At 31.6% G+C, this 26,400-nt stretch overlaps 4 protein-coding genes across 4 annotated transcripts; 2 read left to right on the top strand and 2 right to left on the bottom strand.

The window, feature by feature from the left end:
- The first annotated feature begins 635 nt into the window (after window positions 1–635).
- On the top strand, window positions 636–5,729 carry LOC122581939 (2-isopropylmalate synthase A-like). The gene is made up of 9 exons (XM_043754266.1): window positions 636–1,325; window positions 3,906–4,119; window positions 4,401–4,481; window positions 4,574–4,663; window positions 4,788–4,874; window positions 5,006–5,106; window positions 5,259–5,292; window positions 5,381–5,455; window positions 5,558–5,729. The coding sequence occupies exons 1-9, from the start codon at window positions 676–678 to the stop codon at window positions 5,597–5,599; spliced, it is 1,374 nt and encodes a 457-aa protein (XP_043610201.1). The 5' UTR covers window positions 636–675; the 3' UTR covers window positions 5,600–5,729.
- Window positions 5,730–7,979: 2,250 nt separating this feature from the next.
- Window positions 7,980–15,187, top strand: LOC122581143 (2-isopropylmalate synthase A-like). The gene is made up of 10 exons (XM_043753307.1): window positions 7,980–8,698; window positions 11,441–11,654; window positions 11,722–11,802; window positions 11,884–11,973; window positions 12,058–12,245; window positions 12,360–12,393; window positions 12,486–12,644; window positions 12,720–12,854; window positions 13,003–13,145; window positions 14,885–15,187. Exons 1-10 carry the CDS (start codon window positions 8,052–8,054, stop codon window positions 14,979–14,981), a joined length of 1,788 nt encoding a protein of 595 aa, XP_043609242.1. The 5' UTR covers window positions 7,980–8,051; the 3' UTR covers window positions 14,982–15,187.
- A 381-nt stretch (window positions 15,188–15,568) lies between these two features.
- On the bottom strand, window positions 15,569–17,317 carry LOC122581839 (anthocyanidin 3-O-glucosyltransferase 2-like). The gene has a single exon (XM_043754147.1). The coding sequence runs from the start codon at window positions 17,287–17,289 to the stop codon at window positions 15,868–15,870; it is 1,422 nt and encodes a 473-aa protein (XP_043610082.1). The 5' UTR covers window positions 17,290–17,317; the 3' UTR covers window positions 15,569–15,867.
- A 926-nt stretch (window positions 17,318–18,243) lies between these two features.
- LOC122581840 (2-isopropylmalate synthase A-like) lies at window positions 18,244–25,409 on the bottom strand. Its single transcript, XM_043754148.1, has 9 exons — window positions 25,000–25,409; window positions 20,516–20,729; window positions 20,365–20,445; window positions 20,135–20,224; window positions 19,970–20,056; window positions 19,433–19,533; window positions 19,089–19,122; window positions 18,905–18,979; window positions 18,244–18,426 (listed from the first exon to the last, which is right to left on the bottom strand). The coding sequence occupies exons 1-9, from the start codon at window positions 25,392–25,394 to the stop codon at window positions 18,364–18,366; spliced, it is 1,140 nt and encodes a 379-aa protein (XP_043610083.1). The 5' UTR covers window positions 25,395–25,409; the 3' UTR covers window positions 18,244–18,363.
- Window positions 25,410–26,400: the final 991 nt, after the last annotated feature.

A 26,400-nucleotide genomic window follows, 5' to 3' on the forward strand; every position in this document is an offset into this window, starting at 1 on the left:
TTGTTTTTGTGTCAATCGATGATTGAATTTGAGACCTTAAGGTTATTAAGTGTGTTTTCCTAGCCATAAGCCGAATTCCTTTTTGGTCTTTTTCTATAAATTTGTCAATTTTATAAAATCAAAAGCTATAATTGGTTGTTGATTTATTAGATAACTTGTATTTTAATATATTTAAATATTTAATATTTATTAATTACTCCCTAAGTAATTTATACCAACGACTGAAAATTCGAGTTCATTTTGATGAACACTGATTTTTCCTTTGAAGAACTATTTTGTAAACCAAACACGACATGCATAGAAAACCATTTTGTTACATCTTCCACGTATATACTTGATGAATTTCCATAGTAAATGGATAAAGTTAATCGATTATAACCATTAAATTGTAAGGGAACTTCTGATGAAATTACCACCGGTCTATCAATTGAAGACTTCTAACTTATATGTTTGCCAATTCTATTCATATTTCAAACAACTCCTTATATTTAATCTCTAGTTGTATGAAAAGTCAATCGAGGCCAAGAAGTTGTTACGAAATGCTAAAAAGGGCTAAATTGAGGGCATCATAATAACTTGTCCCACTATTTAAATAGTATCAAATGTTGTTTCTAATTAGCATAATCCAACAATTACAAGTTAAGATTAAGATTTCATATCGACCTTCACATATCCATGGCAACATCTCTCAGCTCACACATTTCTAATTTTTTTTCTTCGACCGTCGCCACTACTGCCACTACCACCACTTTCGCAGCTTGTTCAAACTCGTCCCTTTCTTATTTTAAACATTCAAAAACCCGACCCCATAAAAATACCTCAATCCTATGCTCCCATAATCTAAACTACATCCCAAACTATATTCAAGACCCAAACCATATTCGCATTTTTGATACCACTTTACGTGATGGGGAACAAGCGCCTGGCGCCTCAATGTCCCAAAAGCAAAAGCTAGCTATTGCAAGTCAACTTGCAATACTAGGTGTTGACATAATTGAGGCAGGCTTTCCCGCGTCCAACAAAGCCGATCAAGAAACCGTTGAATTGATTGCACGTGAAGTTGGAAATTATAGTTATGATGGTCGCGTACCAGTCATTTCCGGGCTTGCAAGGTGCACTAGGAACGATATTGATAAAGCATGGGAAGCCTTGAAATATGCCAAGTTCCCAAGAATACATATTTTTCTAGCAACAAGTGAAATACATATGCGGTATAAGCTAAAGATGTCGAAAGAACAAGTTATTGAAAATGCTAGGAAGATGGTTGCATATGCTCGGAGTTTGGGTTGTAATGATGTTCAATTTAGCCCTGAAGATGCAGGAAGGTTAACTATTTTTCAACTTTGCTATATGTTTTTATATTAATTAAATTATCATTCGAATATATAGTGCACGTGAGGAATAGGTATGTTCTCAGGAAAAACAAAACATACATGTTCATTTGACTAAAAGAAAGTCGTAGTTTAAAATCAGATGTGTTTGCCATGTTCACATTCAACGGATTGTGAACTTCATTAGATATAATATGATTAACATTAATATTAATACTCGTATCTGATATGTTAATAAACCCGCACGTTGTACTGGACTGACTGAGAACGTAAACTAAAATTAACTCATAATTACATTATTATTCATCATTAATAATAATATAAAAAATAGTCAATTTATAACTAATGCAAATAATCAAATTATAATTTATAAATATATAACATATACTCTCAAATATGTTAAAGTATGGCTAATCAAACGTAAATATTTATAAATCATATTCTTTTTCTATGATCTCCATATATATATATATATATATATATATGTATATATATTAAACACAATATAATAAACAATAAAAAAGACGCGGGCTAAAGCATATATAAACATCTTTGCGCTCATATATTATCAAAATATGAAATCTTAATTATATAGAGATAAGTTACAAATATAGATTTAAATATCAAAAGTATAACATTGATAAGAAAATTGGTTAGTAAAATATTAGATGAGTCTAGTTTATATTATATTAAAGTAAATTATATTCCACGTATGAGATTATTAAATACAAAGGAAAATAGAAAGAGACAAACTACAAAGATCGACAATATATTATCAATGTCTTTTAATTAGTTTTAATATTCAATAAATATTTATTGTACTTTGTAAAATATAAATAAATATTAAGTTATATCAAGTGGTTTGTGCATAATATTAAAAGTTAGAGGTCATGAGTTCTAATCTTGTATTTGACTTTTTTTTTATTTGTTATTTAAATATGATTAAAAAAACAAATGTCTACATAGGCAAATGATGACGTGGCACATGAGTATTAAAAAATATATATTTAAATGTCATATAACTTAAAAAAACATTAAAATTATCAAAAAATGACACTTAAGCAAAAAACTTAGTTGATACGAAAAGAAAAGTGTCACATAGGGAAAAACCTATCATCTCTTAGTTATTTAGAAAGATATATACAAATGAACATGACTATTTAAAAATATTTAAATTTAAGCATAATATATTCAATGTATTGTTGCAACCTGATATAAGATGCATAGATTATAAATCTATTGACGGAAATATTGCTCATTACCTTTTTCTTACTAATGATATGATGTTAAAATGATGATTATAAAATATGATTACCGTTGTTCAATAGTTTTGCCCATCATATATATTAACTTTTATTTAATATTTTCGTAAAGATGATAATAATTTTTTTAATTGTTACATTTTTAGTTAATTTTCGGCTTATTTGTATTTTAATTATAAAAATGACATGAAAAATTATGTTAGAAAAATAATAAATTATAATAATAGAAGATATACATAACTAACACAAAAGCATATATAATATAAATTAATTTTTAATCCTTTTTATTCTTGTAAATTCATTGATATAAAATAAATACATGAATATCCAAAATTTAAAATAAATATAATATTAAGGCACCTTTCAACTGTTATTCTATGACAATGTCAAAACGTAACGTTATGTATCTTATCAAAATATTTTAGTAAAAGATATATATACTTATATAAAATTATATTTAATAATTAACTATTAGTATTTGATAGTAATAAAATAATATAAAAGTAAAAATTTAAAAGACACATGTTGTCTAGATAAAAATCAAGCCAGATATCGAATAATAAAAACTATAATTCTATTTTAATATATCGGTGGATAGGGACTACGTAATTGTCGTACAAATCTTATCTTTATTAACAATTAACTATGTAGCTTGCTAATCACACCGTATATCAATCTATTAAGTCTCTTAATACACTGATTAACATTTAGTTGATTAATTCTTTTTCTTTATTTTATCGGGTGATTTTTTCAAATGTCATGATCAAAATAAAGATTATTAAAATATATTTTTTTAATTAAATAACTCATTGGTCGATAGAGAGCTCTGTCACCTCAATACTTAGTAGGTGGAGAAATCACTAACCAAACCTTCCGAAAACACGACATTAAATTGGATAAAAACTATATCCCCTCTACAAGACTCTAATCTTCTTCATTGGAAGACTTTATTTATGAAGTTTTTTAAAATGTCTTTCTTATATCTTGAACTTAAGACCTTCAGCATATAAAGTTGGTGCTTAACCACTTAGTTATAATTAGAAATAAAAGAAAAAAAGCACACTAGCTAAATATAATAGTTAACAGAAGGGGCAAAATGACTACTGAGCATCCTTATTAACTATACTTGATTATAAAATATATATTTATTTTTTATTTTAGTTCTGTTTCAATGTGTAATACAATAACTTTACTATTTTACTGCCAATGAGATAAAAACAATTTAATAAGAGCATAAATCATTTTCCCTTTATAACAGCTCAATAACTAATTAAGTTTCTTCATTGCATTAATTAATTATGGCGGTTAAAAGATCGGAGAGACAATTTCTCTATGAGGTCTTGAGTGAGGCCATCAAAGCAGGTGCGACGACTCTTTGCATTCCAGATACGGTTGGCTATAATTGGCCTCGTGAGTTCGGGCAACTAATTACTGACATAAAAGCTAACACCCTTGGTGTTGAGAATGTCATCATTGCTACTCACTGCCATAATGATCTTGGACTTGCTACTGCAAATACTTTGGAGGTATATATACAATTGTCACATTGTTAATAAATTTGTGTTAATATATAGGGGATGTAAATATGAGGCTGTTAGGTTTTTAAACTTAAATGTCGGACCTTTACATATTAATTTTTTAAATCATAAAAATCATCAGGGCTCAGATATTTATTCATTAAACAATAAATAATAAAGTATTAGTATGTAAGGGGTCTACACCTAAGCTTATGTGTCGGACAACTTTATATTCCCTTTTCCCTGATATATATGCTAACATATAAATTTATATGGATGGATTAATCCAGGGGGCTTATTCGGGTGCAAGGCAGTTGGAAGTAACGATAAACGGAATTGGAGAAAGAGCTGGCAATGCTTCTTTAGAAGAGGTATAGGGGTTTATTGTTCTTGATATATAGATGGATATTTATGGATGTTGAATTTCATGAGGTACACAAAGTTGCTTTTGTTGATAATGTAGGTGGTAATGAGTATAAAAAGCAAAGGAGAATTATTGGGTGGCCTATATACAAATATTAATACAAAACATATAGTCAAGACTAGCAAGATGGTAAGTAATTATATATACTTGTCAAATCCTTAATTTCTTCTATATATATATAGTTTCATTATAATAATTTAGTCTAATTTTGAGCTAGTAATTAAATTTGTGAATGTGTGTAAATTATATCTAGGTTGAAGAGTATAGTGGAATGCGGGTTCAACCACATAAGCCGATTGTTGGTGATAATGCTTTTGCTCATGAAAGTGGAATCCATCAAGTAATTGGTCTTCTTTAACTAATTATATACATGATTAATTGCTTACTTGCTTATTAGGAGTATTTGTTTGTGGTTAATAATTTTTATCGGCATTTTATATATATATATATATTGTGCTTTATGTATCGTAGGATGGTGTCCTAAAGAACAAAACCACATATGAAATCATGTCTCCAGAAGATATCGGGCTTCACCGAACTAATGAATGTGGACTTACCCTTGGAAAACTTAGGTATATACGATACAATAAAAACTAAATATCTATGGTTTACTTTATATGGCATGTATTCGTTAAATGAATGTCGTCTACATCGGCTTTATTTGAACATCATTTGATGGTTATAATCTATCTAATCTAATCTTGATATAAATCTTGTTGAGCAGTGGACGACATGCTTTGAAAGCTAAACTTTTTGAGGTAAAATGCTAATTAATTAAACTCACTGATTTTTACATGAAGTAATAATTAGGGACACCTTTATTTGAACATTTGTTTTAATTATCAGCTTGGTTACAACTATGATGGAAAGGAACTTAATGACCTTTTTTGGCGCTTTAAATCTGTGGCTGAAATGAAAAAGGTATGTAACAAAAACTATATATTGTTAATTGTTTCATGGTAGCTATACTTTTGCTTGTTTTGTTCATACTCTAATTGAGAAGTGTTTGTCCTATACATATAGGTTATAACCGATGATGATCTTATAGCATTGATATCAAACTAACTATGTTGTCTTCCACAAGCAAGTGTGTACTGTAATCCGAGTTATCAATATATATGAGTGATTTATTATTATTTTTAATATATGTAAGAGAGCTGTTATAGCAAAATCTATATGTATATCGAATTGTTCATTCTTGTACGATCTAGCTAGCTTGATGTTTTATTTAGAGACCGCTTTAGATATTATAACATCTTGGTTAGATTGGATTTGTAAACTATCTGTTTCTATAAGAAAAACGGAATTTTGAGATACAAGTCTTTTACGACTACTCAATGTTGTCACCCAAAACGACATAAAAGAAGTTGTTTTCGGAATTTAAAAGTTAAATTCAACTTTTGCAACCCATTGTCATCGCTAAAGGTTTTTTTTTTTAAAGTTTATTTTTCATAATCATTAAATGATATGAATAAAGACATGATAACATATCTGATGATCTTAAAATTTTAAAAGTTTAAGAATGGAGAATTGGAGATTGTTCAATTTTGAATAAACATATGGCCAAATTCCTAATTAACCTTTTGTCTCGACTACTTCAAAGTTCAAACGAAACAACAAAACCAAAAGGTTTGTAACTTTGTCTCGTTTCCAAAAAGAAGAAAACAGAAAGAGGGCCTTTACTTTATTTAGTCTTTTGCGGCCCAAGCGACTTAAAATATGTTTTTATTTTTGACAATGTTTCATAAAGCCCAAAAACAAAGGTCTTCAGTGTTGATTTTTAAGTGTCGACAGTTGACCCTTTCGGCGTTTCCTTTTGTATTGTCAAAATTTAAATGAAAACCAAAAAACTTTCTTAATTACATCGTGATTTTTAGGTTTAGAGTATTTTTCTTTTCTTAAAAGTAAATGGAAAATATAATGATGAAAAGGTAATGAAAAAATAAAAATAAAATTGGTTTATAAACCACTAAAGAATAAATGTGTACATAATGTTACGATAACTTTTGATCAAACCTAAGCATTAGTTGATAGTAAAAGATTACTATATGATTCATAAAGTCACGTCACTTCGAAAAAATGATATAGTTATTGCTTTTACAATGAAAGAGGCCACAATCTAACACTAAAATTATAAATATACACATATTTTTGATATGCCATTTAAATCTATAGTTAAAAGGGAACTCTTAATAATCCTCTTAATGCAACTATCACTTCCCAAATATAATTCACTAATTCTCTCTTAGTCTTATCTTTTGATTATTTTATATTTCATGATCATATTATTATAAGGATTTTTAGAGAATTAATCATTTAGATTTTTTGATATACCTATTATAATAAAAAGCTTTATGTATTTGTAACTTATACATTTTAAAATTAACCGTTGGATTGTCTCTTTTTACACGATGTAAAATTAAATTTACAAACTTTTGGTAACAATTAAAAGAAATTGAGAAGTATATTACATGGGTATACCTCTTAATGAAATTTGATCAACATTATATATATTCTAAAAATCCATATGCAATGTAGAACTCTTTAAGCTTAATGTACAACCCCTTTTAACTTTTAACAACTCCAATTCAAGAAGACTGATTTCGCTGTTGGTCCAACCAAGAAAGATATGTGAATTTTTTATTTTACACCATAAACTTTTAACATTTTCAATTTTAAGGCTTTAACATCACTTTGGTCTCTTTTCATTTGCACCCTCTAAAGTTATGATCTCAAACTTTTGCCTCATATCAAAGTTTTTGTTTTGAAACTTTTGACACAAAACTTTTGGGTTCTCATAAAACCAAACAACTTTTACACATTTGCAGTTTTACCTTTAAACATCTGGTTTTAATGATATTTTTTCGTTCCGCTATATATAATGGTATTTAATATATAATAATTTAAATCATTGTTACGCATTACGTTAATTTAACATTTAAAGTAAGAAATTTTATTACATCACCGTCGTCATAATGTCATTATTTGCATTAACATAGTTAATTTGTGTGTGTGTGTGTATGTTTTTGTTCTTTAATACATCTTACGATTCATATTGTTTTTATATGTTTTATTTCTTTATTTATGTATATAGCAACGATTACACGTTCTGTTTGTTGATTATTTAATCATGTTTATATCCAACACTTAAAAACCATGTCACGAAGCAACGCGAAGACAAATTTACTAGTTCCTAATTATATTTCAACATTTTGAAACAGTGACATCATAATTTCAAACCTTATCATATACTATCATACCGTCGTACACCCACTAAATCATCAAATTACTAAATTCAAAGTCAGTATTAGATAATTAATTAATTACGTCTCAACTTTTTGAAATTATATGTATTTATTTATTTAAGTACTATATTCCAGTATACTACTAATTACTAAACTTCTATATCAGCCAAATATTTTTGACTTAACCCCTCATCTTTCACACCCAAAAAACAAACGCAAAAAAAAACAAAAAAAAAACATACATACACACTCTGTATCTATAGTCTATACCCATGGCAACGGCGACGGCTACGACGGCGACGGCGACGGCGTATCTCCCCCACCACCAATCCTTTCTTCCACCGTCAACCACAACCACCACCATCTTTTTTCACAAACCCACATCCCAAAAACCCTTCAAAACCCTCTGCACATCCCGTCCAGAATACATCCCACACCACATTTCAAACCCAAAATACGTACGGATATTCGACACCACTCTCCGCGACGGCGAACAGTCTCCGGGAGCCACCATGACCACCAAAGAAAAACTCGACATTGCTAGACAGTTAGCTAAACTGGGTGTTGATATAATCGAAGCAGGTTTTCCTGCTTCTTCGGAAGCCGATTTAGAAGCTGTTAAACTTATAGCTAAAGAAGTTGGAAATCATAAAAATGGTGAGAATTCGGAAAATGGGTATTTGCCAGTTATTTGTGGGTTGGCTAGATGTAATAAGAATGACATTGATAAGGCTTGGGAAGCGGTGAAATATGCGAAATATCCGCGGATACATACGTTTATCGCGACGAGTGAGATACATATGGTTTATAAGCTGAAAATGAGTAAAGAGGAAGTTGTTGAGAAAGCTAGGAGTATGGTGGCTTATGCTAGAAGTTTGGGGTGTAATGATGTTGAGTTTAGTCCTGAAGATGCTGGAAGGTATCTATATGTATATATATATATATATATATAGAGTACTGTATTTATTATGCATGTTGTATTTGATGGGGTTTGATTTTTGTGAATTAGTATTGTTATGGTTTAAGGATCTTTTTGTGCAATGTGGATGTTGTGTAATGGATTAATCTTTACTGTTGACCTTAAAGACAATCGACCTACGACAATGTTCGATTTACTGAAAATTGTGGGTATTTAATAAAAAGATAGGTTCTTGTATAGGGTGCTGCGTTATGGGTTAATATTTATATGTATCTTTCATACAGCATGATTAGTGCTAATTTATGTTTTGATGGGTTCTGTTTTTTGTTTAAGTTTGTTTGTGATTTAAGGGCTTTAGTTTGAAGTATTGTAGAGTGTTAAAGGGTGTGCTGCACACTGCACTGATGCGTGGTTGTTTGGAAATGAGGTGATGGCGTTAATGTGTTTGGGGATTGAGGTTTCAAGTGAATTATGTGTTTTAGGATGCCAAGTATATGGTTTATTGGTGTTTATTTTAACATTGTGATCATTTGTATTTGTAATAAAGTTTATTGCTTACTAAATGCTTATTATGGAGGCTAATATGTATAAGATAGTGCTCTTTTGGGTAACCAAACCCTCGACAATATCAGAACTGTATCGAAGTCAGCTTTTATCAAAACAACCAAGAGCCAGTATTGTCCAGGTCCTTAAGCTCTTTGACTAAAAGATGGTGTGATGTCATAAAAACCTTTGAGCCTGTTTTCATTCTTTCTCTGCAACTTTTGCTTCCCCAAATTTGTCAATTAACTTCATCATCTCTGAATCAGAGTTCAAACCCAAAATTGCAGAACTTATACTGTCTCTAAAGTCCTTGCTATAACTAACTCCACTTATCTTTTTTCTCATGTGAAATGACATTTGTGTCTTATATTAACCTGCCTTGGCAGCCTTAGGCTCATCTCTGGCTATAGTAATTGCATCTTCCGGCCGTGGTTTCTCAAGTGCTTCAGCTATGTTTTAACTGCCAGCTGAACCTTTCACTAATCAGAAAGGCTCAGGATATAGGAATGATATTAAGTTAATTTTTAGACGGACCCGTCACTTGTTTTTTTGCGAAGTTATTCGAAGCATTCACATCGGCACTACCACTTTGGGGCTTGCTCGGGTTTGTGGCTGCCAGAGGGGCGAGGAACAGAACAAAGCGCACAGTTTATCCTGTTCAACTCTTATCTCCATTACTGATCACCATCTCAGATTTGAGATTCCTTGGCATCTGATGTGCTCTCTTATAAGCCTTAAGGTGTGACTCCACCCTCATAACACATCCACCACAGCTCGTTTGGCTAGCCTAAGAGTGTTTTTAGGCTCACCAAGCTTCCCCGGTTCATTTAACATATGCGATACGCCCATATTGTGCACCTCTAGATTTCTTTTGTATACATTTTCTGCTTTAACATAGTTTTGTTGCATAAGTTCCCATCCCGAATTCCCATGTAGCCGAGTAACCTCCTCTTCAACAGAAACTTCAAATTGCTTCCATTGGGATCGTTCCGCTTTGTTTGCCTCCCGTTAAAGGGTTTGTTAGATTAAGGACAACTTGTGCCTTGGCAGTCTTTATTGCTAATTCTATCTTCCACATCTCTTTCAGATATCCAAAAGGAGGTTCATGAGCCTAATCTGAGCATCTTCATCTCATCAAGTTAATTTTTTTCATGGCTTCATAACGATCGCTGTATCTTTCAAAGGAATATTAATTCTATCTCCTATAAATAGCCGCCTAAATAACGATATTGTCCTCTCCAGTTTTTGGACTTAACAGAAGGAGGATCACCGATTGGGACCTTGTGGTCACATGAAAAGACACGGACCTATTCAACTTCAAAGTGGATAATTCAGTCCCAGTTGAATATAAAGTTAAACAACTCGAAGTGACTTCTCAATCTCAAACTACTGAAGGGTTTGGCTGGTGTCAAGTAGCAATATGGGTCTAAACCCTGGTGGTGCATTTCCACATATCTTGTTTGGATTGATTGCTTAAAGGGTTTTTTCATAACAGATAGAAAGTTTATATGAAGATATATGGATTAAATGAGGGATATCTGCATTAATGTTGTTGGAAGGTACATTATTATAGATTGCATGCCGTTCTTCGCATTTATAGTCTTAAGAAATTCATGATTTGACCCCTATTTATTTTTTATTGAGTCTCTAGATTACTGTTTTTAGGATTAGGGTTTGCCCTGTGCATTTTGGATGTAATGTTATAAAATAAGTTTATGGTTTTGCAATGCTATGTGTTTACCATAAGAAGATGTTTAGATAGCATTTCATAACTGTTTGCTGCTCTGAAATGTGCTAGATAGTCAACATGATATTCTTAGGGTGTGTTTGAGATTGTGTTATGAAACATTATGCTTTTTGCATTCTCTATTCACTTAATCTGTTCCAGCCCCCAAAAACCTCTTTGAAAGACTATTTGATTATGGAATCTTGTGTTTAACCCGTCATCCATGTTCCCCTTTGTTGCAAACAAACTGTGGGGTTTGCAAAAATGCCAAACAAAGTTTTAGAACCTGCATTAATGAGCCAAAATGGTCAATTTTTTTTTTTTAACAATGGTATTTTTTAAAGATTTCTTTCTGTATGTTTTCGAGAATAGTATCATGACTCGAGAAATTATTACTCGTTTGCTTATTTGTGTGAATATGCGCTACCCATAAGCTGTAGTTTTGATTTGTGTTATGTTATGTTTATTAACAGATCAGACAGGGAATTTTTATATGAGATATTGGGTGAGGTAATTAAAGCAGGTGCAACAACTCTCAACATTCCTGATACTGTCGGGTATAACTGGCCTCGGGAATTCGGTCAGCTTATTGCGGACATAAAAGCCAATACCCCTGGCGTTGAGAATGTCATCATTTCTACCCATTGCCAGAATGATTTAGGACTTTCCACGGCGAACACTTTAGAGGTAGGCGTATACCATTTTTATGTTATAGTATGTGTTTTACTCGTGTGCTGACATCTGTGAATTTCAGGGAGCTTATAATGGTGCAAGGCAATTAGAAGTAACAATAAATGGAATTGGAGAGAGAGCTGGTAATGCTTCTTTAGAAGAGGTAACTGCAATGTTTATTTGTTTTTCGCTTAATAATCTATCCAAATTGATGCTTATAAATTGTTCTATCTGTTGAAAATAGGTAGTAATGACCTTAAAATGCAAAGGAGAGTTATTGGGTGGCCTTTACACTGGCATCAATACAAGACATATTGTAATGGCTAGCAAGATGGTATGTATCAAAGGTTTTTCCTTTCTATCCTAGTAACTGTTACAACCTTTACACTCTCAGCACATTTTGGATATTGTTTCATAGGTGGAAGAATACAGTGGATTACAGGTGCAGCCTCACAAGGCAATTGTTGGTGCTAATGCTTTTGCCCATGAAAGTGGAATTCATCAGGATGGAATGCTAAAGAACAAAAGCACATATGAAATTATGTCTCCTGAAGATATTGGACTCTATCGATCAAATGAATCGGGACTTACTCTTGGTAAACTCAGGTAAGCTGATTTACAGCTGGTTACTTTAAGTTATCATGTCTAATATATATGTTATAATTGTGTTTATTGAGTTCCTAAAATTTATAGTCTAATGATTTTAAAAATTTTGCACAGTGGGCGTCATGCTTTGAAAGCAAAACTTTTCGAGGTATAGTGCAGTCTTGAAGTCACTCATTTGTAAATGAAGTTACTGGTACCTTTGTCGTTATTCATTAAACATATATTATTTTTTCTCTGCAGCTTGGTTATGACATTGACGGGAAGGAACTAAACGATTTGTTTTGGCGCTTTAAATCTGTTGCTGAAATGAAAAAGGTTATAACTGATGATGATTTAGTAGCATTGGTTTCGGATGAGGTTTTCCAGCCACAAGTTGTATGGAAATTTGGAGATGTACAGGCATGTATAGGTCTTTATTTGCATATGTATCCCTCTTTACTACTTAAAGTAGTTGAAACTAATTGAAGTTTACAGGTTACATGTGGGACGTTAGGTCTTTCTACAGCAACAGTTAAATTAATAGATAGTGATGGGAAAGAACATATTGCCTGTTCTACTGGAACAGGACCGGTTGATGCTGCTTATAAGGCGGTTGATCTTATTGTGAAGGTATAAATAATGAATTTCAATTAGGGATTGTTTGGATTTGCACTATTGGATAGGTTATCAGATTATTGTGAATTCAACTTGCATGATACGGATTTGTTTGCACTATCGGATTTGGTTGTATACTTCATTCTGATAAATTTTCTTACAGGTTCCTGTAAAACTGCTAGAGTACTCGATGTCTGCAGTTACATCAGGGATTGATGCGATAGCCAGCACTCGCGTTGTAATTGATCCAGAAAATGACCACACCTCAACTCATTATTCTGGAGATAAATATGTTCGGACATATAGGTATGTATGCTTATTTGTACTAAAGTAGTGCAGATGTATAATATAGGTATATACAAATGGTTTATTCGTCTTATCTCGCTAATCTTTCAAATTGTCAAGCGGGGGTCATAAGATTCCAAAGTTGTCTTGTGTTTAAATGCATAAAAGAAATTTTGTTTACCCCGAGTATCCCACCCAGTCATTACCCCTAATTGCTGTATAAAACTTCTGTAGTTGGTCAACAATTTCATTTTATGGGACCCACTTATCTTGATATTAATAAAAGACAATTTAAGTTTTTAGTTGACCGATTAAAAGCTTAGTTAACCTAAAGTAAACATTCCTATATTAAAATTTTCAACAATTTAGCTTATAAACTAGGGATGGTTTTCGGTACCGTATGGTACTGAATCGATTGGTACAGGAACCGGCTTTTATCAAAAGTAGGAACCGAATACCGTAACGAAATTACGGTACAGGTACCGGTTCAGTACCGGTATATTTGGTTCCAACAGTACTTAGAACTGGTTCACATATTTGATAAGTGGTATTGGAGAAGACAATAAAAGTCATAAGCTTAGTATTGCATTACAAAAACAACTTAGGATTCTGGCACCTAATGTCATGACTATACTTGATTTACTTAAAATTGGACTTGCCTATTAAAAAAAATCTCTTTCAATTCTTAAATGTCTCAATTTACCGAAGATTGGACTTTCTGTTTGAAGTATATCTACAGCTTATCTATACTCTTTTATAAAAGTTATCACACCCCCATTTTTAGAAATAGTTACACAATAGTTACATACGGAATTACTAAATTACCCTTAGTAAACACCCACTATGGAAGAGTTTTTATGAAATACCAAATTTGCTCTTAATGAATTAATTTATACTCCAAACCTTTATTTTAATAATTAACACTTTAAGCCCTTATCTTCTAAAATTTTCCACTATCACAATTATAGCAACCTACACCACTTGACACCGCCACCACCACCAATAGTACCACCACCGACACCACTAGACCGCCTTCCCCAACACCGTCGCCGCATTACGCGGGTACCATGCTCGTTAAACTTAATTTATACAAGTTAAGTTAAGACTGAATATTTTATGGTCAAAACAATTTTTATAATTAATGCTTAAAAAACAATATTAAACTTTTAATGTCGTTATTTTAACCTAAATGTGCATACACATGACTAAAATCTAGTATTGTAATATATGAAATAAGGCTGTGTGGGTTTGAGGAATATAAAGACTATGCACACAATAAAATTGCATGGGACGAAAAATATAAATAAACGTATTTAGGTGATTCTGTAGTTTGCCTAAATCCATGGTCATTAGTACTGTGTAGACTTCATTTATCTTTTGATTTAGCTCTAGACCACTTATGTTTAAGATAATACTGCTAACTTAATCGCAAAAAAGTTAAAACTGTTCGTTATCCTATAGGAACTAATGAATGCTATAAACTTGCGGGTTTGAGGTATGGAAGACAAATAGTGTTAGCGTCCACTATCACATTTTTCACTCAATACTTGTGTATTTAAACACTTTGCCTGTGTTTCTGGCTGTTTGTGCATACTCATCTTTTCTTGGGTTCAGCATTACCTGTAAAGGTGGATTCATAGACCATTTACCTTTTGAGATAGGAAACTGTCATAACTTGATGGCAAAACGGACTATAATCCGTTCTCCAACAAATGAATTGTATTCATATCAAAACTATATCAATGGGTTTTTTTTGGCAGTGGAACGGGAGCATCCATGGATATTGTTATCTCTAGTGTCAGAGCCTATGTTGGTGCCATTAACAAGATGTTAGGGGTGAAGCGGCAGTCTGATTGAAAAACACCCCAAGTTTATAATTTGGTATCAATTGTTTTTGTGTAGCAATTAGGGTGAGTTGATGGTTTCGTTTGACAACTGTGAAATAAATTTGAGAACTTGTAGTTGTGCGTTTTTGTTCATGTTAATGTTAATGTCATTGCGGTTTGCTTAAACTTTACAGATATTTAGATAGTCGAAAACTATTGTAAGAATTTTTTTGGCCATCTATCCTTTGAGAGTAGAATATACAATCACATGTTTGGCTAATTGACAAAAATGCATTACAAAGTAAAAAGTCAGTGTGTGGCCATCCTGATTCCTGTGTGTTATGTAGATTGGACACATACTCAACAAAACTATTAATGTCGTTAACATATTGAATCCCAGTCATAATAACTGTTACACCTTGACTCAAATAATAGTTTTCCAAACGTAAAATTGGGATACATGTCTCAAAGGAAACTCATTTTGTGAAAATACATATCTCCGTTATAGGGAGCATTTAATTTTCTCACCAAGATTTAAAGTTTTAAACTCAAAAACTCAAGATCCCAAATCCACCAAATAAACGCCAAGAGTTATAATAGAAAAAACACACGCACCACTAATCCACTATATAGTACCCTAGTTAGTATAATTCAATAAACACTAAAAAAAATAGTAGTGCTGGGAATGAAACTATCATCTTCTTCCAAAGGTAATTAAATGCCTTTACCAATTACCAAATAAACTAATCTTATTATCAGGCATACCACTCAATTTGTAAAGAAATGCTTGCGTCTCACAGAATTATTGCACCCAAGCTGCTGGTAGAACCAACTCGATCATTTCCCATTCATAATATATATACATGAATATAAAATTATTCTGGGCCTTAACATGTATATATTATGAATGAATGGATTTATGATGCGAAACCATCAACAAGACGTTTCAAACTTGTAAATGATGGGCCACCTTCTTGCAATGCCATCCTGCTTACATTTTTCATTTCCAATACTTTTGATCGAATCTTATTATTAATGTTGCCATCCATCAGTTTTCTTATTCCATTTTCGATATCTTGTGCTCGAACCAACTCTTGGTTCTCATTTCTTTCATTATAATCCAACGATATCTCAACCGCCAAACCCAACTCTTTAACCAACTGAAACGCATCTAGTTGTTGCTCTGCATATATTGGCCATGTAGCCATTGGAACTCCGTACCAGATACTCTCTAGTACGGAGTTCCACCCACAGTGGGTTACAAACCCACCAATTGCTTCGTTAGAAAGCACGGCTTGTTGCGGGACCCATCCGATCACTTTACCTCTTCCATAAGTCCTTTCCAAGAACCCGTCCGGCAAGACTTCATTAAAATCCATGTATTCCCCGGGGAACCCTTTTAGACCTTCCGTTGGAGGTCGTCTTAACGACCATATGAACTTATACCCACTCTTCTCTATCCCAAATGCTATTTCTTTTACTTGGTTTTCAGTGAACCATCCTCTAGACCCAAAACATAGTAGCACAACTGACGACTTTGGTTGGCATTTTAACCAGTTCAAAATCTCGTTATCTGGAGGACTCGGTTCGGGTTTTATCATTGGTCCAACCGCGTAAACCGGAGGGGTCTTATTGTCATAAGAAAGCAGGGGATGTTTTTCCAAATCCATAAATGTATTCACTATTATACCCTTAGCTTGTCTATACCTTCTAGCATAAAGAAGTGTCCTTGTTTTCCAACTATGTGGATCAGCAATAGGAAAAGACATGAGTTTAGTTGGAACCGGATTGATATAACTAGGGATCATAAATTCGGTTTCTGATTTGGCTAAATTTGGTACATCTAAACCATGTTCATCTTGAAGGTTTTGTAAATAAAGCATGGTACCAAGATAAGCCGCATTCGAGGCAAAAAACACGTAAGTTGGCAAGTTAAACTCGTTTACTACTTCCATCAATGTAGTAGTAAACATGCTAACCACACAAGCGGCCAATCGGGGTGTTAAATTTGGTTCATTCAACCGTTTACTCAAAATGTCTCTTACTTGAGGCTTATTTTTTTCGAGGACCATATCACGAAGCTCACCGGTGCTCGTGTAACCGGTGAATAAGTCGAGGGGCAGAGGAGGGAGTTGGATGAATTTGATGCGGTCGCTAGAAGTGGTGGAGGAGAGTGACTTGGTGTAATTGGTCCCAATTGGGTCTATTGGAAGTTGCATTATTAGTACGGTGATGGTTATATGGTTAAAGTGATTGGTTAAGATGTTGGCTAGCTCAATGGCTTGACCGATATGACCCATGAGTGGGGCTGGGATGAATAGAAGCTCTAGTGGCTCCATTGGATGGATATGTGTTTTTAGTGATGATTTTTTTGGGTATTTGAATAACTTCCAACACTCACACACATCTATATATACACAATAGAATAGATATAGTTATAATAATAAAATATAATTTAATCGGTTTGTTTTTATAATCACATATTCACATGCTCATATATGATACCGTCACCAAATATAGATCTATCTGTACGTTGTGAATTACAATTAATATTTTTAGGATTTACTTATTCCTCTTAACTAAATAGTCAATAATGATAAATCATCCTAATAGATCAACCTAATTATCCTCTTAATCATATGATGAAGCCATATGAAAAAATCAAGGGGGTGATGTATGAAAGATAATGAGTGGATTACACATGTCAAAATGTTATGTTATTAAGAGGATTATTAGGCTAAAGTTTTAGGAGGATTAATCATTTTCCGTCTAATAATCCTCTTAACTATGAGATGATGACATGTAGAAAAATCAGGGGACAAGATTAGGAAAGAGAATTAGTTGATACCACATGTCACCTTCTTAATGTATTAAAAGAATTATTAGGCTATTTGATTAAAGGAATTTATCATTTTCCATTTACTAAACAAAGCTTAAGAACTCTAATTAAGCTGTATCAAACATATGTATTATATAATTTGTTCGTGATGAAGACAGTTGTGAAATATATATGTTTACTTAAGATAAAACTGTTTTGTTGCTTTTTTTTTTTCTTTTTAACTTTGTTTTTCTTTTAATAAAATAGATGTTAATTTTGTGTCTATGAAAAGTTGGATTTGCTATATTGTTCTGCTCAAGTATTTGTAAATTGTTTTTTCATAACACGTTACATGTGTGGTTATAGAAGAATTTTTTTGCCCCCACAACGTGATTTTCTAGATCGTCTCTGGATATAAATATACCACTAGTCTCTTCGATTGTTATCTTCTTCATAATAGCTGGCACACAGTAACTTGTAATATCACCTAGCAATTATTAATACGACCAAGATGTACGTACAAAAATGAAAATAATTCAAACCCGAAAACAATCAGTACATTAGCGTAGAAACTTGAATATATAAAGAGTAATTATTATGCATATGTAGTTGCAACTCGGGTTGACATCAAATCAATCAGATCATCGTCTGTAAAAACCTAGAACATTAAGCAAGAAAATAATCAATAAAAAAAAAAGAGGAAAATTACTAGAATGTTACGAAAAGTAGTTGTTTATTTTAAAAAAAAATTTTTTTTGGACAACTACAAATAAATTTTGTATAGATGGTCCAGAATGATATAGCATGATTATTCGAGGCCCTTTGTTGAAAATCCCCCATCTCAACGAAAAGCTCCACTCCCCCATCTGGTCATTTTGAGTAGCAACTTAAGGTATGACATGATGATACATGACGCAAGTCCCACCTTGTCGGAAATACACTCTTTTTTCTTTTCTTTTTTTCCTTACTTTTTCTTTCATTATTCTAATAAATTTCATGATGGAAAAAAGCTACCGCATCTTAAGTCGGGTATGATAGGTTTCTAAACATTTCATACTTGCAATTCATTTCACTAAAAAGACTCAATTTCAAAGATAGGTAAGCATTTTATGCTATAGAAAAAGAGGTATTTCTACCTTTTTATTTTCCGCCATGGACTTAAAACGCCAAAAGAGATCATTTAGATCATTTCCATCAATGTCATAACCAAGCTACAAACAAAAAACCACACATGTTTACTAGTCATACTAAATGAAAGTATAATAACAAAGATGACGTTTACATCATACACAAATCAACGAAATCGAAATTTCAGTTTACCTCGTAAAGTTTAACTTTCAAAGCATGGCGTCCGCTACAAACACAAAAATTTAAATTCATGTAAAGTTCAAGAAATATATAACTTTTATAAAGATGCAACAAGAAAAAGAGAGTGTGTTTTACACATCAAAAACTAAAGTTAAAAACTAACTTTAAAGTTAAAAACTAAAAAGGTCACTACATCAAAAACTAAAGTTGATTTCTATAGCCCGATGGAGCAACGTTTTACACATTGCTGGCATTATATAATAAAGTTTACTTTGGGCTTAAACTGAGGTGCATCAAATTGTAATTAGTTTACTTTGGGCCTGTGTGGGCCGTAAGAAGGTGTGATTCAAAAATACCTAAGTTTTCCTAATATTAGTCCGTATTCATTGGATCGATGAAGTCCAATATCTTCAGGAGTCATGATTTCGTAGGTGCTTTTATTCTTAAGCATTCCATCCTACAAAAAAGATAGTATAAAGGGTTATCACTCATATCAGGCATGTCAAACTGTCAATTACAAAACAAATAGAAGAAGCTAGCAAGCCATGTGGAAACTTAATACAAAGATTAAATATACAATGACTAATGACTTGAAATGGTATTGAACTTGTCCATTTTTGCTTTCGGACTACTAAACCAAAAAAAAAAAAAACACGCACCATTAATGTTTGTAAAAACCAGGTAGTGGTTTTTGTCCCCAAACTTAAAACTATAAAGGAAGCTTAAATCACGTAATCTAAAAAAGATTTTTGGTTTTTTGTTCGGTTGTCTGAAAAGTAAAATAAAAGAATTCGATATTCTTCAAGTAATTAGTCCCATATATAACACAACTTCTCGAAGGGTAGCTCTTCTACCTATATATATATAAAATAAAAATATGACCAATAATTAACCTGATGGATCCCGCTTTGATGAGAAAAAGCATTAGCACCAACGATTGCCTTGTGTGGCTGGACCTTCATTCCGGTATACTCTTCTACCTATATAAAACACACATGAAAGTGACCTAGTTGGCGATCGAGTCGTAGAGGTATAATTAATTTAGCTTAGAGATATACCATTTTACTAGTTAACATAATGTGCCTTGTGTTGATCCGGGTGTAAAGACCATCCAATGAACCTCCCTTCACATTTATAGCCATTACCACCTATATATATATTTTCAAACATAACAAATTAATCAAGGCCCGTTATCAAAAAAAAGAAGGTTTCCTGATTCATAAAATTAGAGACGAATCTAGAAAAATGGTTTGTTAGAGGGCAAAAAATAAAAAAAAAAATCTAATACCTCTTCCAACGAAGCATTACCAGCCCTCTCCCCAATTCCATTTATTGTTACTTCAACTTGTCTTGCGCCCGAATAAACCCCCTGAATTTCACATACATTATTTTGATATTTGATATTATATAGCAAAACAAAACATTATATGTCAACTAACCTGTAAAGAATTGGCAGTAGCAAGTCCAAGATCATTATGACAATGGGCAGAAATGATGGCTTTCTCAATGCCAGGAGTGTTGGCTTTTATATCAGCAATGAGCTGTCCGTACTCATGAGGCAAGTTATAGCCGACGGTATCAGGAATGCAAAGAGTAGTCGCACCTGCTTTTATTACCTCACCCAAATATTCATATAAAAATTCCCTTTCTGATCTGTAGTTATGAAAAATAACACACATATATGTTTAATTTCTGAAGATGTACGTAAGAATCATATATCAGATGATTAATGCTTTGATACAAATTAGTTGTTACTTATAGTTCAATAAATTTGTAACTGGCCAATGGCCATTTTTTTTATCATATCCTATATATCATATATATATTTATGGAGTTGAAAGTGAAAGGGAAAATTCATCTCAAATTGTCGTTATATGTGTATATATATATATATATTGATATTTGATGATGACGATGATAGGACACTAGAGATTGGGATAAGTTGTATTCATAGTATTATAACCCAAATCTATTTTTATTCATATGATCAAATCATCAAATGGACTTTATTATATATTAGGGTATGTTTGGCGGAAGCTTTTAAGGAGCTTTTAGGGAGCTTTAGCTTTTATTTTTAAACAAAAAGCTCCTATGATTTTAAAAGCTTTGTTTGGATGGATTAGCGGTAGCTTTTATTTTGATTCGAAAAGCTCTTAAACAAAACGTTAGTGTAACCAACATTCCATTTCAAGCTGCAGCTTTTAGTGTTAAAGTTACACAATCACCCTTGTATCTCATAATCATATTTCTGTTTTTATGTTTTTAAAAAAGATATATATTTGAGTATGTATATTTTGTATCTATAACTCTTGTATCCCAAAAAAGGAAAAAAAATGAACAACCATTAAAAAACAAACCCAGTAATATAAGCCTATTTCTTCACTAACTGACAACATGAATTGCACTATGCATTAGAGCTTGTAATGACATTGGCGATCGTTTAACTATTTTGAGAGGGTTAATTATCCTTCATTCATCTCGACTTTAAAAACAAAGAATACTTACGTTAGTTTCTTTGAATGTATGTGCGTGGAAAAGATGTCATGAAAAGATATATGTATATATATATATCAAAATTTAGTTGGTGAAGAAGATACTAGTTTTGTGTGGATAGGAATCAAGTGGGGGTATTTATATAAAAGTTTGTTTATATGTTAGTATGTTCTTTTGTTCCTACGTGTGGCTATGTATGTATGATAAATAAAGTGTAAAATGTGCTTGTAATTCGTGTGATATTTCTGTTAGTAAATTAGTACAATATTTCCTATACATTTTAATTCATCTTGAGAAACAAAGAATACTTTAATTAGTAGTTTTATGTTATAAAGCTTATGTAAGACGCCTGGTATTTTTATGTTATAAACTTGTGAATATGACATATTTTTCTATTTAATTTTGTCCTTTATAGTCATTTTATATGTTAAGTAACAGCTACAGTTATTATGCCAAACATTTTTAAAATCAAAAGCTTTTCGTAACAGTTTCGATGAAAAGCTACAACTTACAGCTCCAACAAAAAGCTACAGCTACAAGTTACAGCTACTTATGCCAAACATACCCTATATATATATATATATATATATCAATATCAATACTCTTATTTCCAGGAACAATAGCAGAAAAAATTCCCAAAAAAACAAATGAAAATTTATAAAAATAAATTCAAAGTAGGACAAATTTTAAAATTCAATAAGAAAATTTATGAAGTCATGACAATATTTAAATTTAATAGAGTTATTTTTTTCAAACATTCAGCGGGACACAACATCAAGAAACCTCACGTATAAACCTCACATATAATGGTGAAACCTTATACGTACCCTAAAAAACGAGATGTTGACTATAGGCCGTTGCCAAGTATTCGGAAAAATATCCCAAGACTTGTCATCCATAAAAATCGAATTTAAAACTTTGAATTAAACCAAAGATTTCCTCTGAGCACTTGAACTGGTCCATTTGAAAGAGTTATTGGCCCCTACTTGCCCCGGGCTTCCCATGCTTTCAATTATCATGTACGTTGATCGGTCACCTCTTATACGGTCCAAAAGCCCATGTCCCAGCATCCTCTTGATCAAGTGTTTCCCACTTGGAAGTATGGTAGTTAGTAGCCCATTTTCATATTTTTTTATTTTTTTTATTTTTTATTTATTGAGTATTAATAAAGGAAAAATGATAAATTCTATCTAAATATTATCCTAAATATCTTTTTAAAACTATAAGAAGGTGACATATTTTATTCATTAATTCTCTTTCATAATCTTGCCTTTTGTTTTTTGTTCATCTAATAGTTAAAAGGATTTTTAGATCGTTTTAGAAGAATTAATCATTTTCTTTAATAGAGTGTGCTTATCCTGAAATTGAATAAATTAAGCACAACAGAAAAGTTGAAGCAAATCTTGATTTAGTAGTGTTAAAATATTTCGTTGGTAGGTTTTCTCTGAAAATTTATCAACCAATTCGTATCACTATGCCAATTGCCAAAGGCCTTTAGGTGAATTAATTAAGAAAAAAAAAAGTTGAAATATGTTTTAATAATTAAATATTGTTTTTAAAACAAGTATTTTTTTAATAATTATATGGTATATTTAAATCGACCTCGAACTAGTATTATAACATCCGGATGCTGATCTGTCTAGTTTTTAGCAATACACCATCAAATATATCGGTATAATCTTGTAAAACACATTTAGTGTTATATCATAAGAAAAAATGATGGTGTACAAATGTGATATATATTATTGCTTTATCTCTGATAATTAAGTAGGTCTTTTTTGTCGTATGTCCCGTCTTTAACGTCATTACATATAACATTTTGGGAACATTCACAATTTGTTTTAGATTTATTCTAGGGTAAATTACAAAAATCATGTCTGGGGTTTTGTTCAAAACTACACTGGTCATACCTACAATTTAAAAATTACGCGAGACATACCCATCGTTGCCAAAAACTTACACTGACCATACCTTTCGCTGACGGTCGTCTATTTCGCCGTTAAGTGAAGTCACATGCCATGCATGTAAGGTACGAAAACCGTAATTTCGTGCATACTTCAGGTATTATCCTTATAATTCATCATAAAAATAATTATTAAGAACTTTAGAGTTTTACTTATACTTCAATTATTAAGTTTGGTAAATATGAAATTTATTATGAAAATAAAAATAGTTTTTTTAATGAAAAATATATCAGGAAAAATAGTTGATGCAAGAATGCATCTTTATCTATACTAAAAGACAACTGACATAATAGCTTATTAACCAATCATAGCTCTCGCTTTTATCAAATTAGAAATTGATGATGTCATTATTAATCTAATTATAAATTAAAAATCCTAATAATCGTTATCTAAATATATTAAAATATTATACTTTACACTTTAATGTTTGTAGAAAAAATATCACTAATTTACACTTTTTTGTTTTCAATAATTTGCATTTTTTACCCTCAATAAATACTTAATTTTTAATTATTTTAATCTACACTTTTTTGTTTTCAATCACAAATTTATACTTTTTACCATTAAATCTAATATAATAGATAATGAATAATAACTGATATAAGTTTTTAAAACTAATTGTAATATTATCTAATATTTATAACAATGTAAACTCGTGTATTTGACACGGATCTAAAATTTAGTTTATTATTATATATATCATTATTATTTTGTTATATGTGTAAAGTGAATATAACAAGGATGAAAATTATAAAAACCACTAAAGTTTTCACTTTTATATTATTATATTTTATTTTTTTATGATTTATTGTTTTTAATAGAACCTTATTGATACAAAACAAAAAGAAAAATATAAAAAAGCAATATAATTTTCTCGTATGGTTTGATGACATCCATCTCATATTAGAGGGGTAAATCAAAGTCGAAGACTCGTCACCGTTTTAGAATATATCTTAAATTAGCAATCCTGTAGCATTTTGGGTTTGAGTTTCAGGGTTAGCTGTTAGTCTAACCTTAAATATCCTAAGCCTAAACCCATTTGATGACATTTTTTTATAAATTTTTTATTTTGAAATAGGTTTTTTAATATATATATATATGTGTGTGTGTGTGAATTTAATATATAATATCTACCCACTTTAATAAATGAAATATAAATATAAATATCTTAATAATTTTTTATTAGGGTAACTTACACAGATGATACCTGAAGTATACACAAAATTATGATTTTGATACCTCACATGCACGGCACATGACTTGACTTAACGACCAAATAGACGACCGTTAGTGATAGGCATGGTCAATGTAAGTTTTTGGCAACGATGGGTATGTCTCGCGTAACTTTTAAATTGTAGGTATGATCAGTATAGTTTTGAACAAACATTAGGTATGATTTTTGTAATTTACCCTTTATTCTATCACAAAACAAAAAATTACATAAAATCATTCTTTCATGAATGTACCTTGAAGCATCTTCAGCACCAAATGCAATGTCATTACAACCCAAACTCTTTGCATACGTCACCATTTTCTTTGCCTTTTCAAGCACTTGGGGTTTCGACATATTCACCTTATGTTTCATATGAAGCTCACTTGTCGGTAAAAACATTCCAAGTCTCGGATACTTGGCGTATTTTACAGCATTCCACGACGTCTCGATGTCCTTCTCGGTACACCTAGCCAGGACACAAATAACTGGCACATGACCATCATCGTTGGTCGCATTTCCGACTTCTTGTGCTATCAACTTGACCGCTTCTGCTTCGGATGATGTTGCGGCTGGGAACCCTGCTTCAATGACATCAACACCTAATTTGGAAAGTTGACGGGCAATATTTAGTTTCTCCATTGGTGTCATTGAGACACCCGGAGATTGCTGGCCATCACGGAGAGTCGTATCGAGAACTCGAACGTATTTAGAGTTTTCAATGTGATTTGGGTTGCAGATTGGACTCAAAGAATACATGATGGTTTATATTGTTCGATAATATTCCTTTCTATGGTGGAGTCCTGACAGTGTTAGAAAGGACCATATGTATATTATATGGAAATGTCTAAGGTTGGTAACACATGAAACCTCTGTAAATTAATATTCGATAAATTAATAATGTCGATAAATTTAGTAATATGTGAAACCGGTGTAAAATTAGACCCAATCGATAAAATAATAAGATAATAACTTTTATAAAATATCAGTGTAATTATATTAGTCCTAACAAAACTATAAATTAATAATTCTTAAAATTTTCCAAAATTTTAAAATTGTCTAGTATATAATGAATCTATAATCACTTTTTTTTTATTTATAAATTTTAAAATTTCAAATTTGTTTTTAAATCTCTCCGTTACAAGGGTTGAGGAATTAGCTTCTCGTATTAAACAAAAGTTATTAAGAATTGTTGTCGTTAGCAAAGGCTACTTGATTTCGAGTTCCGACTAACCAGCTCCAAAGTTAGGGAATCATCCAAAACTACGCCATCAACAGGAACAACTACCAAAATCTCTTCAATATTTTGAATATCGTGACATTCATTATTTTTACTAGGATAATACAACAACTCATTTACATCCACAACGTATACGGAAATATTAAAAGTCACACATGAATTTCTTTAAATTAATAATTTATTAATTCATCGATATAATAATATTTCGATTAAATATCTCAACGTTATTAATTTATAAAGGTTTTACTGTATACAGGTTAAATATTTTTAACATATAGTCATCGATACAAAAATATAAATCTTAACTACTTTTTTTCCTAACTTATACAACCTAACTATTAGTGACATAAATCTTGGTTGAAGATGTTAGTGGTTGTTAAACTAGATATTAGTATCTTCATCTATGGCAGAGCTGGC

The sequence above is a fragment of the Erigeron canadensis genome, chromosome 9, assembly GCF_010389155.1.
Source record: "Erigeron canadensis isolate Cc75 chromosome 9, C_canadensis_v1, whole genome shotgun sequence".
In the NCBI taxonomy this organism is placed as follows: domain Eukaryota; kingdom Viridiplantae; phylum Streptophyta; class Magnoliopsida; order Asterales; family Asteraceae; genus Erigeron; species Erigeron canadensis.

Bases quoted from the DNA above. Each gene is read 5' to 3' on its own strand.
- LOC122581939 (XM_043754266.1), top strand. From the start codon at position 676: ATGGCAACATCTCTCAGCTCACACATTTCTAATTTTTTTTCTTCGACC. The intron at 1,326-3,905 runs GTTAACTATTTT...GGCGGTTAAAAG, and splicing joins AGCCCTGAAGATGCAGGAAG to ATCGGAGAGACAATTTCTCT. The intron at 4,482-4,573 runs GTATAGGGGTTT...TTGATAATGTAG, and splicing joins GCAATGCTTCTTTAGAAGAG to GTGGTAATGAGTATAAAAAG.
- LOC122581143 (XM_043753307.1), top strand. From the start codon at position 8,052: ATGGCAACGGCGACGGCTACGACGGCGACGGCGACGGCGTATCTCCCC. The intron at 11,655-11,721 runs GTAGGCGTATAC...TGTGAATTTCAG, and splicing joins CCACGGCGAACACTTTAGAG to GGAGCTTATAATGGTGCAAG. The intron at 11,803-11,883 runs GTAACTGCAATG...TGTTGAAAATAG, and splicing joins GTAATGCTTCTTTAGAAGAG to GTAGTAATGACCTTAAAATG.
- LOC122581839 (XM_043754147.1), bottom strand. From the start codon at position 17,289: ATGGAGCCACTAGAGCTTCTATTCATCCCAGCCCCACTCATGGGTCAT.
- LOC122581840 (XM_043754148.1), bottom strand. From the start codon at position 25,394: ATGACACCAATGGAGAAACTAAATATTGCCCGTCAACTTTCCAAATTA. The intron at 20,446-20,515 runs GTTAGTTGACAT...TGTGAAATTCAG, and splicing joins CTACTGCCAATTCTTTACAG to GGGGTTTATTCGGGCGCAAG. The intron at 18,427-18,904 runs GTAGAAATACCT...TTAATGTTCTAG, and splicing joins CCATGGCGGAAAATAAAAAG to GTTTTTACAGACGATGATCT.